The 13605-nt window shown below is 40.1% G+C and overlaps 1 protein-coding gene across 5 annotated transcripts in view; it reads left to right on the top strand.

The window, feature by feature from the left end:
* Nucleotides 1-13605, top strand: part of SLC6A11 (solute carrier family 6 member 11) — a 106435-nt gene that overhangs the window by 40850 nt on the left and 51980 nt on the right. For all 5 annotated transcript variants that reach the window (XM_054516014.1, XM_054516016.1, XM_054516015.1 and 2 more), the window contains exon 7: nucleotides 9901-10035. In XM_054516014.1, coding sequence (XP_054371989.1) covers nucleotides 9901-10035 — 135 coding nt within the window. The remainder of the gene's footprint in view (nucleotides 1-9900; nucleotides 10036-13605) is intronic.

Below are 13605 nucleotides of genomic sequence, written 5' to 3'. Positions count from 1 at the left end.
AGCAGAAATCTCCCCTAACCCTGACCCTGACCCTGACCCTTACCCTTTTCCTTCAACATCTTGATTACAAAAACCATCAAAAGACAAAAAGGTGAGGCTGTGCTATAAAATATCTTCACCTGCCAGTTTACAAATCTTTTTTTCCCCCCAGCTTTTACTGCACAAATAAATAAATAAATAGTTTACACTATTTATAGTGTAACACATTAAATAGAGCTGTGGTGCCCAGAAAACTGCAGAAGTGACTGCTAGATTTAGAGATGGCCATTACCAAACCTGCTGGAGCACTTGGAGGACTGATAGGATAATTTTCAAACAAAATCTCACATATGATTCATTTTGGTGCAAAATTCTAGGGAAAAATTTTCTTACCTTTTGAGGTCACCTTTTTTACCTTTTTCTGGCTGGAAAACCTCCCCTACCACCCTTTGGTCATAGCATTGCTTCCACTTCCCAGGCTTCATCCAATATTATTTTTTACCTCAGTGCTGATTTTCATTTGGGAGTGTGTTTTTGTGTTGTTTTTTTTGGGTTTTTTGAATGTTTTTTTTAAAGACAGGTGAGGAAATCAAGCAGAAATCTAAGCTGGAGATGATAAGGAATGCTGAGGGAAATCCTGATTTTATTGGAAAATGTTGATTCACTGAAACAAATATTCTAAGGGAACCCATGATATAATATAATAATATATAATAATATTATCTATCTATCTATCTATATATCTTTATATATATATATCTTTATATATATAATTATATCTATTATATATATATAAATATATTATGAAATATATAACTTATAAATAATTAATATATTAATTGGATATAATAGATTATAAATTATATTATAAATATAATATATAAAAATATATTATATAAAAATATATTATATACATAATTGTATATATAATTATATATAAAATTACATATAATGATATATAGTTATATATAAAATCATATATAAAAATATTTTTATTTTTATAAATACAAATTATTATACATTTTTAAAATATACATATATATATACATATATACATTTATAAAAATATACATATATTTTTATAAATACAAATTATTATACATATTGTATTTTATAAATACGAATTATTATATAAAATCCATGATAGAATCCATAATAATTCCATGAGGAGGACAACACTCCTTCAGGAAACTCAGTTTCATGTTCTGCAGGAAGAGTCAGAGAGCAAACAAATCCTGAATCAGGAGAAGGAGTTGGACAAAAATCTTGAGTCCATTCCAATGCACATTTAAGATCTTACACATTTTGAAGTGACAGGAAAAATCACCTCCTGCTCTGCATCTCTAGCTAAAGGTTAAACATTTCAGCTGAAGGTTAAACAATTTTATGATGGGTCAGGACCTGAGGAGTGAGAACTGGAAGGTCTGTCTAGAATAAGTCAAAATTCCTATTCATTTAATGCCTTATTGAGTCCCTGTTTCTGCCTGCGTAAAATCAATTACACAGCTGGAAATTCAGGTGCTGCTGTGGGATAGTTCTGAATTATTTTCATAGAAATGGGGGTGCTATGAGGAATAGTTATCCCATATTACATATTTTTTTTTAAGCAAAATGCAAACTTCTGGGTATATGTGTAAGTCACAGTATCTGGTTTGTCTGCAAATGTAAACTAGGTGGCATTGAGAGCTCTGAAAATCCTAGAAGGTTCTGGAAAGGAACAGCTTTGTTTTAGAAAAGCTTGTACATTTTAAACACCTTTAAAAAATGGGAAAAAAACACCCAACCCTCAGTTGATTAATTAGTCCTAATTTATATTTAAAATTCTTCCTGATTGATTCTTAAAGCTGACTTTTACTTGATTAAACAGAAGTCTTTAATTCTGAGATATTTGTGGCTCTGCAAATTCCCTCCTTGATGGGAACTCTACATAAACACTTGGCTTGCAGTGATGAGCTCAGCCAAGATGCTGAAATTTGCTTCCTCCCCTTCAGTCTTCCTCTCCCTGCCCACAACCAGAGCAGAGGGCAGCTCTTCCCCTTTGTGCCCCTGAATGTTGGACAAAAAAATCACATTATAGCTATAGGATGCCATTATTTCACTGGTTTATCATTTATGGTGGAGATAAAATAATAAACTTCAGTCAAGAGCTAAAGTAATAAAGCTCAATCAATCTTCTTGTCTGGGTAAAACCCCACAAAACCCAAAACATCCACTGCTTTTAAAGAAAGATGTGCCCTTGAATTAAAACAAAAAATGAATATACACTTATAGGATGCTGTTATTGCACTGGTTTACCAGAACCAGTTATGGTGGAGATAAAATAATAAACTTCAGTCAGGAGCTAAAGTAATAAACTTCAATCAATCTTCTTTTCTGGGTAAAAACCCCACAAAACCCAAACATCCACTGCTTTTAAAGAAAAAACCTCCACCAAGAATATTCCAGGTGCCAGAGACAATAACACCACGATTTTAGCACTGGGATTCTGCTTTTGTATTTCCACTGGGAGAGCTGTGTCTGCTTGCCAGATTGTAGTGCTTGTTTTGTGTTTGAGAAATTCCAGCACAGACCTTCCCCACAACCAGGGGGCAGGTGTTCCTCTTTGTGCCCTTGAATGTTACACAAAAAAATCACATTATAGCTATAGGATGCCATTATTTCACTGGTTTATCATTTATGGTGGAGATAAAATAATAAACTTCAGTCAAGAGCTAAAGTAATAAAGCTCAATCAATCTTCTTGTCTGGGTAAAAACCCCACAAAACCCAAAACATCCACTGCTTTTAAAGAAAGCTATTCCAGGTGCCAGGGACAATAACACCACGGTTTCAGCAATGGAAATCTGCTTTTCTATTTCCACTGGGAGAGCTGTGTCTGCTGCCAAGTGGAAGGGCTCATTCTGCTCAAGGTTTTCTGCAACTTTCTGCCTTTGAGAAATTCCAGCACAGCACCTCCCCACAACCAGAGGGCAGCTCTTCCTCTTTGTGCCCCTGAACGTCAAAGAAAAAATCAAATTACAGTTAGAGGATGCCATTATTTCACTGATTTATCAGCACCATTAATGGTGGAGATAAAATAATAAACTTCAATCAAGAATTTTTTTCTGGGTAAAGACTCCTCCAACCCCAAAACATCCACTGCTTTTTTTAAGAAAAAAATCACTCTAACAAAGACATTCTAGGTCTTTGGAAAATATTAGGGACAATAACACCACAATTTTAGCATTGGGATTCTGCTTTTGTATTTCCACTGGGAAACTGCCAAATGGTAGTGCTCCTTTATGCTCAAGGATTTCTGCCTTTGAGAAATTCCAGGCCAGCCCTTCCCCTGCTTCCCAGAGCTATTTTGGGCAGGGTTTACAACTGTTGGGGTTTTTGTCACAGCACTGTGCTGACAGCACGTTCTCAACGTGAGGAACACGCTTCCCAACACATGGAGAGAACATTTTTGGGACTGTTGGTGTTGAGGCTTGCTGCAGCCTTCAATTTTTTTCATCATAACTCTTCTAAGAACAGTTGGTGAGTGGAGGATTAATGTTGAATGTGGGAAATGTGGAGGTTGAGGAAGCACTGGGAGAGTATTTACTATAGATATTGATCCATGAAACAGATAAATGCTTTTCTTTCTCATATTTAATGGCAGCAAAAATGCAATAACATGAACGAAACATTTCCATCTCGTTTGAAATTCCATTTCAAATGAAACATTTAGTGCAGGCTGCTCCTTTTTAGTGTGGGTTCACTTGTGAACATGTAAAAACCCCTCAGAGCAGTCACCACAATCTGAACTGATTTGTTCCATGTGTAAATTTCACTGTGAATTTGATTCTATGAACTTGACCAAGGCTTATTCAGGCTGGAATGAATCCTTGAAATAAAAGGAATCGTGGCTTCAAGTCATTTTTTCAGGATCCAGCCCATTATTTATGATCACTCTCCCTTTTTTTGAAGTGGTTGGCACATTATTTGTCACTGATTAGGCTGTGCACTGATTAGGCTGTGCGCTGATTAGGCTGTGCACTGATATGCTGTGCATATATCAAGAATTAATCTGGTTATCTGCATGTGCCATTATTTATTTATTTATTTGTTCTTAATAATTTATTATTAATAAACTTATTTGCCGTTACTATTTATTTATTTTAAAATTCAATTTATTACGGTGTTTAAATGCAGGTGCTCACATAAATTATTTCAATAATGGGATAAAGTTCATTGTTTCTACATTTTCTATGGGTACTTTTGTGTGTCCTGCTGTCCATGACTGGGATTTTTGACTGCATATTCTGTTCTTGGTAGTCTTAAAAATGAATGTTTTGAGGCAGAATCTGGTAATAAGAGAATTTTTATTCAAATAGAAGGAAATCTGATATTTTTTCTTATTAAGTAGGAGATCTGTAGACCTCATCAAAAGAACTACCAAGCCTGAAGAGCAATTTTAGCAGAAAGAAGACAGATCTTGATTTCAATGCTCCTGGGCAAGCTGGAAGCAAACCCAGCTGTTGGAAGGAGCTGGGAAATTACACATATTTAGAAAACTTGCTGCTGCTTTAGGAATATTTATGGGGAGCAGGAGCTCATCATGGAAGTGAATTGTTCACTCAATTCAGCTGGGAAAATGAGCTGCTGCTGTGCATGGATATTGTCTGCCCTTGGTGCTGTCTCATTGTTTCCCGATTTTAGCTGCATGCCTGGCTTTCCAATAGAGCATTTTGGATTCAGCCTTCCACCATAACTTCTCTTTCTTTTGGAACTTTGGACCACGGGCAGGCAGTCTTGTGAAAACAGAATATTTGAAATGGAATTTGGGAAGTGCTGAAAAGTCTCTAAAGTCAGACCCAATGTAAAGAATAATTTGTGCTGTAAAATATATGGAAAATAGGTTTTTTCACCCATTTTTTTAATGTGGGATTAAGACTTTTAAATAACAACTTGGGCTTGTTAAAGCATTTTTAATTCAAGAGAGAACTTCCTTCTGCCCATTCAGTTAAAAGAATGCCAAAGCAAAATTAAGCAGAACGTTTTGATTTGGTTTTTTGCTTTTTGGTTGTTTGTTTTTTTTTTTATTATTGACTCAATGAATTTCGGAGTGAAGTTTTCATTTAATTGTGAAGGAAACCATTCCAGCAGGGCTCAGACTTTCATTTATTTATTTTTTGCCTTCACCACTGTGTGGGAAAAAATATCTGGACTTGCACAGCTCTGCCAGGTAGTGATTTTTCTGTGTCCCAGGCAATGACCTCAGGGTGCTGTGGTGCTGGAATTATTCCTTTCTGCAGTTATTATTTCATGGGGAAATCTCTGTTTCCTGTGATCACTCAGCTTCTCCCATCCCTTCAGCCCGTGTCCTCTCCTGGCCCCTCTTTTCTCATCTCATTGAATTTTCATTCCCAATGGATTTTGACTTTTGGATCCTTATTTCTCAGACCTCAAATCTCATTACATTTTCTTAGCTGTTGGGGTTTGAATTTATTCCTGCTCTCACACATGATTCAGGGGTAATTTAGAAGGAATTCTGCAGTTCATAGGCAATCTGGTTAAGGTCGGTTTACCAGAATTATTCTGGTGCAAGATTCCCTCTGTGGATAAACCAAGATGACAAACAGAAGATAATGCTGAATAAATCCATGAAACACACAGGGAAAATGGAAAAATCAGCCATTGTGCTGATTCTAACCCCTCCCCTCATTCCACTTACTCAAACCCACTTACCTGCTGCTCTCTTGGGCTTTTGGGGGTGTTTCTTTGAAATGAAATATATGAAATTTTACCTTTAAAATGTCGGTGGACGTCGAATGTTTTCTCCCTTTTGACATCCTTTTAAAAACCTTGTGAATCTGCTGTCATTCCTTTATGCCATTTTACTTGTAAATCCAATTAATGTGGAAAATCTCCCTTTTTAGTTGTAGCTCTATAGATGGTGTACAGTCAGATGAACAAAAGCCTTTTTTTTCCCAACAATGCTGCATGGAATATTTCACACGATCCCATGGCAGTTGAAAAAGAGAATATTTTATCTTGTTTATCATCTAGGTATGCTGGTACCATCCAGGAAATCAGAATTTGTGAAACTGGCAAATATCAGTGAGGCCAAGTCTGGTTTGACTTGTGGCTTGTGAGACCATTTAAAAACTTTTTTTAAAAAATCTTTTGATGGAATTCCTGCCCAAATTGGTGGTTCCTGGGTGTGGCTACTCAGCAGAGCTGCCAGACAGGGGTATGATAATTATATTTCTCTATTTGTGCCAATTTGTTCCCCTGGATAAAAAATTACTCTTTTCCTTCTTGCATCACTGGGTGAAATTTTGGATCCTGAGCAGTTTCTCCACTCAGGGGTGTAGGGCAGTGTGGGCACAGTTGGGGTTTCACTCTGGTTCTCCATGCTCATGGTTTCAAATAAATAAATGAATAAATAAAGTTAAATTACACCAGGATTAAAACACTCTGAAAAATAAGGATGAACAGGGCATGGGGGCAGATCTGATTTTCCATAAATATTTAAATGGTGAGTTCTGGCAAATCTCTGGCAATTCCTGCATTGATATTCTTCATGTTTCCAGCCCAGTGGAGCAATAGAGGATTTTAGGGGACAGGGCTTAGGAAGCCAGTAATCTCCTGCAGCATCAAGATAAATTTCATCCCATTTATAAAACACTTGCAGTTTTCCTTATAGTGCAAACAAGAACATTGCAGCGTGCAGGGGAGAATTCCATCACCTTCCTGGCCTCCAATGATATTTAGTTCAGGAATTCTGGTTGTGTGTCCTTAACAAGAGCCCAGCAAAGGAGGAAGGTTCACAGCTTCAGGCTGCTGTGGTCTGCAGGAGTTTTGGCCAAAGAAATCTGGTTTGGGGCTTGGAGATCTCCACTGATTTGGGGCTCCACCATTTCACTGCGTGGAAATCTTCCTCCTTATTCTCAGCAGGGTTATCCTCAATGTCTCCTACTTATCCTCAAAAGCCAGATCCCCTCACCCTGCAGCATGGTCTGCCTGCAGTGCTCCCAAAAACACCTTTTCATTTAGGACAAGAAGTTCAGCAGTCCCAGGGACAAATTGGAGCACAGGCACATGTCTGTGCTGTTGAGATATTCAGGTATGAAAAGATAAAACTGAAATCTAGCTCAGTTCTCAAAATCTTTATGGTGCCTCACTCATGAAATCATTTCATAGGTACCTGGATATCTATATATTAACCTTGAGTGACATCTAAACCTCTTTAAGGTTTTGGTATTTAAATTTCCAGTCCTTGCTACTCAATTTATTTCCTATTCTTTGATACTTAAAGCTCGTGGCAGCCAATAAAATATCAATTTTCAGGATCTTTGGTTCCAATGTACTTTCAGTTAAGCACCCAAGGGTAGTTCAGAGTTATTGGGTGCATCTCCACCTACTTGTATGTCTAAATATCATTGTCAATTTTTCTTTCAAGCACATTGTGAGAGGAGAACTTGGTGCAAAAACTCGCCTGCCAGAAATTTTTATTTTGTTTCCAACTGCTTAAACATTGGCATGGCTCTGACAAGGGTTTAAAAAAAGCATTTTGAGCATTGGGATGCAAATTAACATCGCAAGCAATTAAAGTCAATTAAAACAGGATGTGGTGTAATTAGAAACAGTTGTGTTCACATTGATATTCAGAGAGGTTCGATGTGTTGAAAGAAAAGAAAACAATTTGGGAAACTTTTAATGCCCCACAGATGTGATGATGATGCTAATAGTGGCACTGATTCCTAAATTCCCCATCCTGCCTCACCTCAGGAGCTCCTGGGGAGGGGCACAAAATGGGAATTAATGGCTCTCTCTGGGCACAGTGCACTCCCTGCTGAAGTAAAGGGGTCCCTCCATTTTTGAGGGTACCTGATAAGGCACATGAGATCAGTTCATGTTTGGAGTTAAATAGGCTGAAAATCCAATTTCTATTCATTAATTACAAAAATAAGTCTTAGAATCCTTTCACAGGTCATTCTTTGATGTCTCCCTTTCATTTCCATAGGAGACAAATATTGGACTCCTCAGTTTAAAACACACATTTTTGATGTTGTATTTTTTCACCAAATGATTTTTTCCCATTCAGCAGCTGAACTGATTTTGACAGATGTGTTGATGATGATGCCAATAGTGGAATCAACTGATTCCTAAAGTCCCCATCCTGCCTCACCTCAGGAGCCCCTGCGGAAGGGCACAAAATGGGAATTAATGGCTCTCTCTGGGCACAGTGCACTCCCTGCTGAAGTAAAAGAGTTCCCCCATTTTTGAGGGTACCTGATGAGTCACATGAGAGGATTTAATGTTTGGGGTTAAACAGTCTGAAAATCCAATTTCTGTTCATTAATTACAAAAATAAGTCTGAGAATCCTGTCACAGGTCATTCTTTGATGTCTTGCTTTCATTTCCATAAGAGACAAATATTGGACTCCTCAGTTTAAAACACATATTTTTTGAGGTTGTATTTTTCACCAAATGATATTTTTTCCCATTCTTGCAGCTGAACTGATTTTGACTGATGCAAGGCAGGTGTAAGAGGAACACAGGTGGAAATGGCCACAGGAAATTATGTAGAGTTAAATTTATAGAGAGATGGTTATCACATAAAGAAAATATTGATAGTGGCATGGAATTTATGATTTAATCCTTCTCTGAGTTTGAGGAGCCATGTGCTGCTCTCAGGTTGAGATTGTGAAACAGGACCAATTCTGCTCCATTTTTCCTTTGGAAAATGTGACTTCTTGCAGATTTCCTGTTTCCCCCCATGCAGAGAACAAATTGGTTTCTGGAAAAAAGAATGTGTGGCCATGTATGTGAAAACAGAAATTGCTGGGGTTCAGCACCTCAGACATTTTGCCTGAGGTTCTTTGTAAGATAAGGGTTGTCTATCAAATCCCAAGGAGATATGGATAGAATTTAACCTTTGGGTTTGATGAAATGCTTATTCCTGAAACCCAGACATGAAGGCAGAGCAGTCTGAAGGGAAATCAGTTTAGTAATTCTGGGGTGACTGATAATCCATTGCTTGTATTGTTATAAAAGATGTAATTAATTACTTGTTATCATGTGTTTGGAAATAATACACTTACAGAGAACTTAATCTCTACAAAGAAGTGCTGACATCTCCCACAAACCCTGAGGAGTTTAAAAGGGAATGTGGTTGGGGGACAAAAGTTGTCAGGACCCAGGACATCCCTCTGGCTGTCCTGGAGGGCTCAAACCCTGCCAGGGGGCTCAGAGACCCTGGCACAGAGCTCAAAATGCCCCTGTGGGTTTGATTGTGACCCGTGGAGCAAGTTACCAACCTTAGATGAAGATCTGCAAGCCATGACAAATTCAGTAGAATGATAGTGAATTTATCACAAGGTGAAAAAGTAGATTTTGGGGTTTTTAGAATGGGAGTTCAGGAGGCAAGATGGAGGGATCTGGGTGTGTCCAGCCTTTCTCCTTCTTCTTCTTGGCCTCCATCTTCTCCTGTGATGTTGGCACTTTTAGATTGGTTTAGAGTAGAAGCTCACTGTCTAACAGAGGTGACAGGTATTGGGAAGTTATTGTAAATATTGTATGTGTAATTTTTAGTATAAAAGGATAACACCACCCCAGGGGCAGGCAGAGTGCCTCTGATTGTCTTGCTGAGCAGACCTTGGCAGGGCAGGAGAAAGAATTTTATAGATAAGGAACAATAAACAACCTTGAGACTGAGAACTGAAGAGCTCTGACTCCTTCTTCAAGGGAAGAAGGGAAAAGAGACTTTTAACATCTCTTGGGGTCACTGTGAGCAGCGAGAGACCCCGACACAAAAGCACCTGCACAAAGGCACCCAAAGCACTTTTCCTCCCATGGATGTGAAAAGAAGCTGGTTTTGCTGCAGCTGGAAGAAACTTACAGAGCTCCCAGAATTCACAACATCCTTTTGTGCTGTTTGTTCCCTCCCCAGGTGGTGTATGTGACAGCCACGTTCCCCTACATCATGCTGATGATCCTCCTGATCCGGGGGGTGACGTTACCCGGCGCCTCCGAGGGCATCAAGTTCTACCTTTACCCCGACATCTCCCGGCTCTCCGACCCACAGGTAGGACATGGCTGCATCTCTGTCTGCCTTTCTGCCAGGGAAAAACTGCAGGAGCCCCTGGGTTTGATGTCTGAACACAGGGGAGTGCCGGGGGATTGCACAGATCCCTTTGGGAAATGAATTTGTAGGGGATTCTCCAAGCCTGGCAGGAGGCTCACGCAGTGTGTGCATCTGTGTGCAAACCTGGAGATAAGAGATGCTGACTGAGAAATGCCATGGAGCAGGACAGATAGTGCTGAGAGACAAATGGAACTAGAAACAAGTTTCAAAGAATGGCCTTGCAAATTAAACTGAATACTTTGGAGAAATAGAACAGTGAAAGATGCATTGTAGTGGGACCCAATAGGGGCAATTTTAGATTATTGGCTTTAAGGCATCTACAGCATGGTGTGGCAAAAAGCTGATAGCCAAGAAATGCTTATCGTGTTTTGTAATTAAAAAATAGCTTCTGATTGTGATGGTGTGGATTATAACATCTGTATTATAATATCTGTACTATAATATCTGCCTCACCCTTCTCATAAGACTGACAATGGAATAAAAGTTCTTTAAACACCTCTCAGTTTCTGGCTCAGAAAAGAGCTTAATCCAACCCCTCTCTTAGGCTGGCCTCTCTTGGCTGCAGAAATGAATGGTGTTGGCTGTTATTTGATGGAGATGAGGGAGGAAATGCTCCCAACACAGCCTGGGAAGGAATCTGCCTCTGCCACATCCCAGTGTCTGCTCAGGTAGAACGTTCCAGACACGTGGGATGTGCAGGAAGCAGTGGGTGTGCTGCACAGCAGTGTACAGAAGGAAGGAAATGCAAGGAGATATTGCAGATATTCAGGTGCAAGGCCTTCAGTGCCATCACATGGTTGTGTCTGCTGACTGCCCTCTGTTAAATGCAACTTTTGATTTCAAAAAAGGAGGAATAAATAGCTGGCAAAGAACAAAATAAATGACAGCCATTAGCTGGCCACTCCATCCTTTCCACCCAATTTAAGGCTCAGAGCAGGACTGTGTCCATCCCATGAGTTTATTTTTTAATTGATTAGAACAAGGAGGAAAAAATAGTTGGCAAAGAAGTAAAACAATGAAAGTTACCCAGCTCCTCACTGGAGATGTGGAATTTGGGATAGGCTGTAAAGCCATGCTGTGTGCTGGAACAGATCAGTTTTTAAATTGGAAAGTACTTTGGTTGAGAAATGAGGATTTGCAGAGCCAGTTGCAGTTGCCACTGAGGGACAAGAGCGTTGTCACCAGTTCAGGGGGAACAAATTTAACTGGGATTTAGCCATTTTTTGGTTCTTTGCTCCTTCCAAATCTAAATCTCAGGCAGAATTGACAGAGAAATTATTCATTCAGATGATTGCTGTCTTTATAGCAGAATATGTAACCAAGGAGGAATGAAGTGCTCAAACCAGGAAATCTGCCTGGTTTGTTTTTTCCAACATAGAGCAGAACATGGAAATCATGGATTAAGTTTGTGCTTTTTAAAAAAAAAAATTCCAGTGACAGAGGATTACAATAGAACAGTTATTGTCCATCATTTGTGTGATGTTGAAGGGGGAAAGTGGCACAATCTCTGTAGAACCTGACAGGTTGCAGACAGCATTTTACTGATCTGCTCTGGCACTGTAAAAGACATTTTACAGTGTTTCTCCTGAGGCTATTACATTATTAAATGGATCCTGAGAAGCAGACAGAAAGGAATTTGGGAATATTTGTCAAAATGAATTTTTTTAAATCTGCTTACTGAAGATGTGGCAGCATAATTTTTTAAAATCTCTGCTTACTGAAGACATGTGGTTGTTTAAATAAAAAATAAAATAAAATTAGATATAAGACAATAGAGGGGTTCCTTCAGGTAATTTCCTTGGGGCATCTGAAATATTTGTGATGTTTGCTTTAAAAAAGTAAAATTTCTACAGAAAAAAAAAAAACCTCAAAAAAACCAAAAAACAAACAAACAAAACCCCAAAAAAACAAAAAAAAAAAAAGCAAAAGAAAAAAAACCAAACCAACCAACCAAACAAAAAAAAAAAAACCACCATAAAGAAACCAAAAAAAAACTCCATTAAAAAACCCAAACAGGCAGAAAACCATACCAAACAAAAAAAAAAGAAAAGAAAAAGATTCTTTTAAAAGATTGAAAATTTTAGATGGCAATTTGATCATGTGGTGTCTTTTGGACCTGCCAATGTTTGTGTTGTGTGTCAGCAGGGGTGGAAGTGGAAGGGCTGTGGCAGTGCTGGCAGTGCTGGCTGCAGGATTCCACCTGTACCTGCAGCAGGGGTGGCCCCAGGTCAGCAGAGAATTGAGCCCTGGCACAGAGGGAAGGGCAGGATTCTCCCAGAAGTTTGCTAGCACCTCCCAACAGGCTCAGCCTGCAGTGAATCCAGAATCCAGCCTGGCTCCAGCCTAAGCCCCCGGTGCCCAAACCCATGTGGCCAGGACAGGGAATTGTGTGCTGTGCTTATTGTGCCATTGCTTTGTTCTGCCCGGTTTGAGCTGGTGTTTCACCCCTGGGTGTGGGGCTGGAGCTGCAGGTGCCCCCTGCCTGCCCCAGCAGTGCCCTGGTGCTGTGGCACCTGCAGTGTCTGCCTGGAGCATGGGGTGGGTGGGATCTGCAGATCACCCAGTGCCACCCACCCCTGCCATGGCAGGGACACCTCCCACTGTCCTGGGGTGCTCCGAGCCCTGTCCAGCTGATGTCCTCCTGCCAAACGTGCACATAAAAATTTCATGTTGTCCTTCTCGTATTTCCTGAGCATTTGTATTTTTAAGCTTATTGGTTTCACAGTCAATGGATCCAGATCCCCCTTCTGGTTTTTCTTCCCATAGTAGAAAAAAAGCCCTGAACTGATGCCTTGTGCAGGCTGCCTTAGAGCAGAGGCTGGACAGAGTTACAGAATAAAGCAGGGATTTATTCAAAGGATCTCCTCAATGGATGCACCTTGGGCAGCACCAGAGCCCAGCCAGGGCTGCACCCAAGATGAACCAAAATGAATCCAAAATGCACAGCCAGGCACGGGGTCTCTCCCTGGGATCAGTTCTGCTCCATTTGCATCTTGCAGTTCATTGTCCCATTCCAGCTTTAGCCCCTGCAGTCCCATCCTTGTTTTTCTCTCTCCAGCCCACGGTGTTTGTGCTCTTGGGGCTGAGATTTGGATCATTTGTCCTTGGTGCCCAGCTGGAGCAGGAATTGTTTTGTGTCCCTGCTCTGTGCACAGAGCTCAGCATCCCCTGATGTGAACCCAGACCCACACACTAAAGCAGCACAGAACCTGAAAATATAAAAGCCAAAACCTGAGGCATCACAACCTGACCTTGGACACTTCCAGTGGTGGGGCAGCCACAGCTGCTCTGGACACCCCGTGCCAGGGCTCACCTCCCTCACAGGCAAGAATTCCTCCCCAATATCCCATCCAGCCCTGCCTCCTGTCTATGTGAATCCATCTCCTCTGCTCCTGTCTCTCCATCTCTTGGAAAAAGTCTCTCTCCATATTTTCTGCAGCCCCTCCAGGCCCTGCAAGGCCACAATTCAGTCACCCCAAAGCTTCTCCTGTGCAGGAGAGCAATGCCAGC

This window comes from Molothrus ater, chromosome 11 (assembly GCF_012460135.2).
Source record: "Molothrus ater isolate BHLD 08-10-18 breed brown headed cowbird chromosome 11, BPBGC_Mater_1.1, whole genome shotgun sequence".
In the NCBI taxonomy this organism is placed as follows: Eukaryota; Metazoa; Chordata; class Aves; order Passeriformes; family Icteridae; genus Molothrus; species Molothrus ater.
This window is presented reverse-complemented; position numbering and strand designations above follow the sequence as displayed.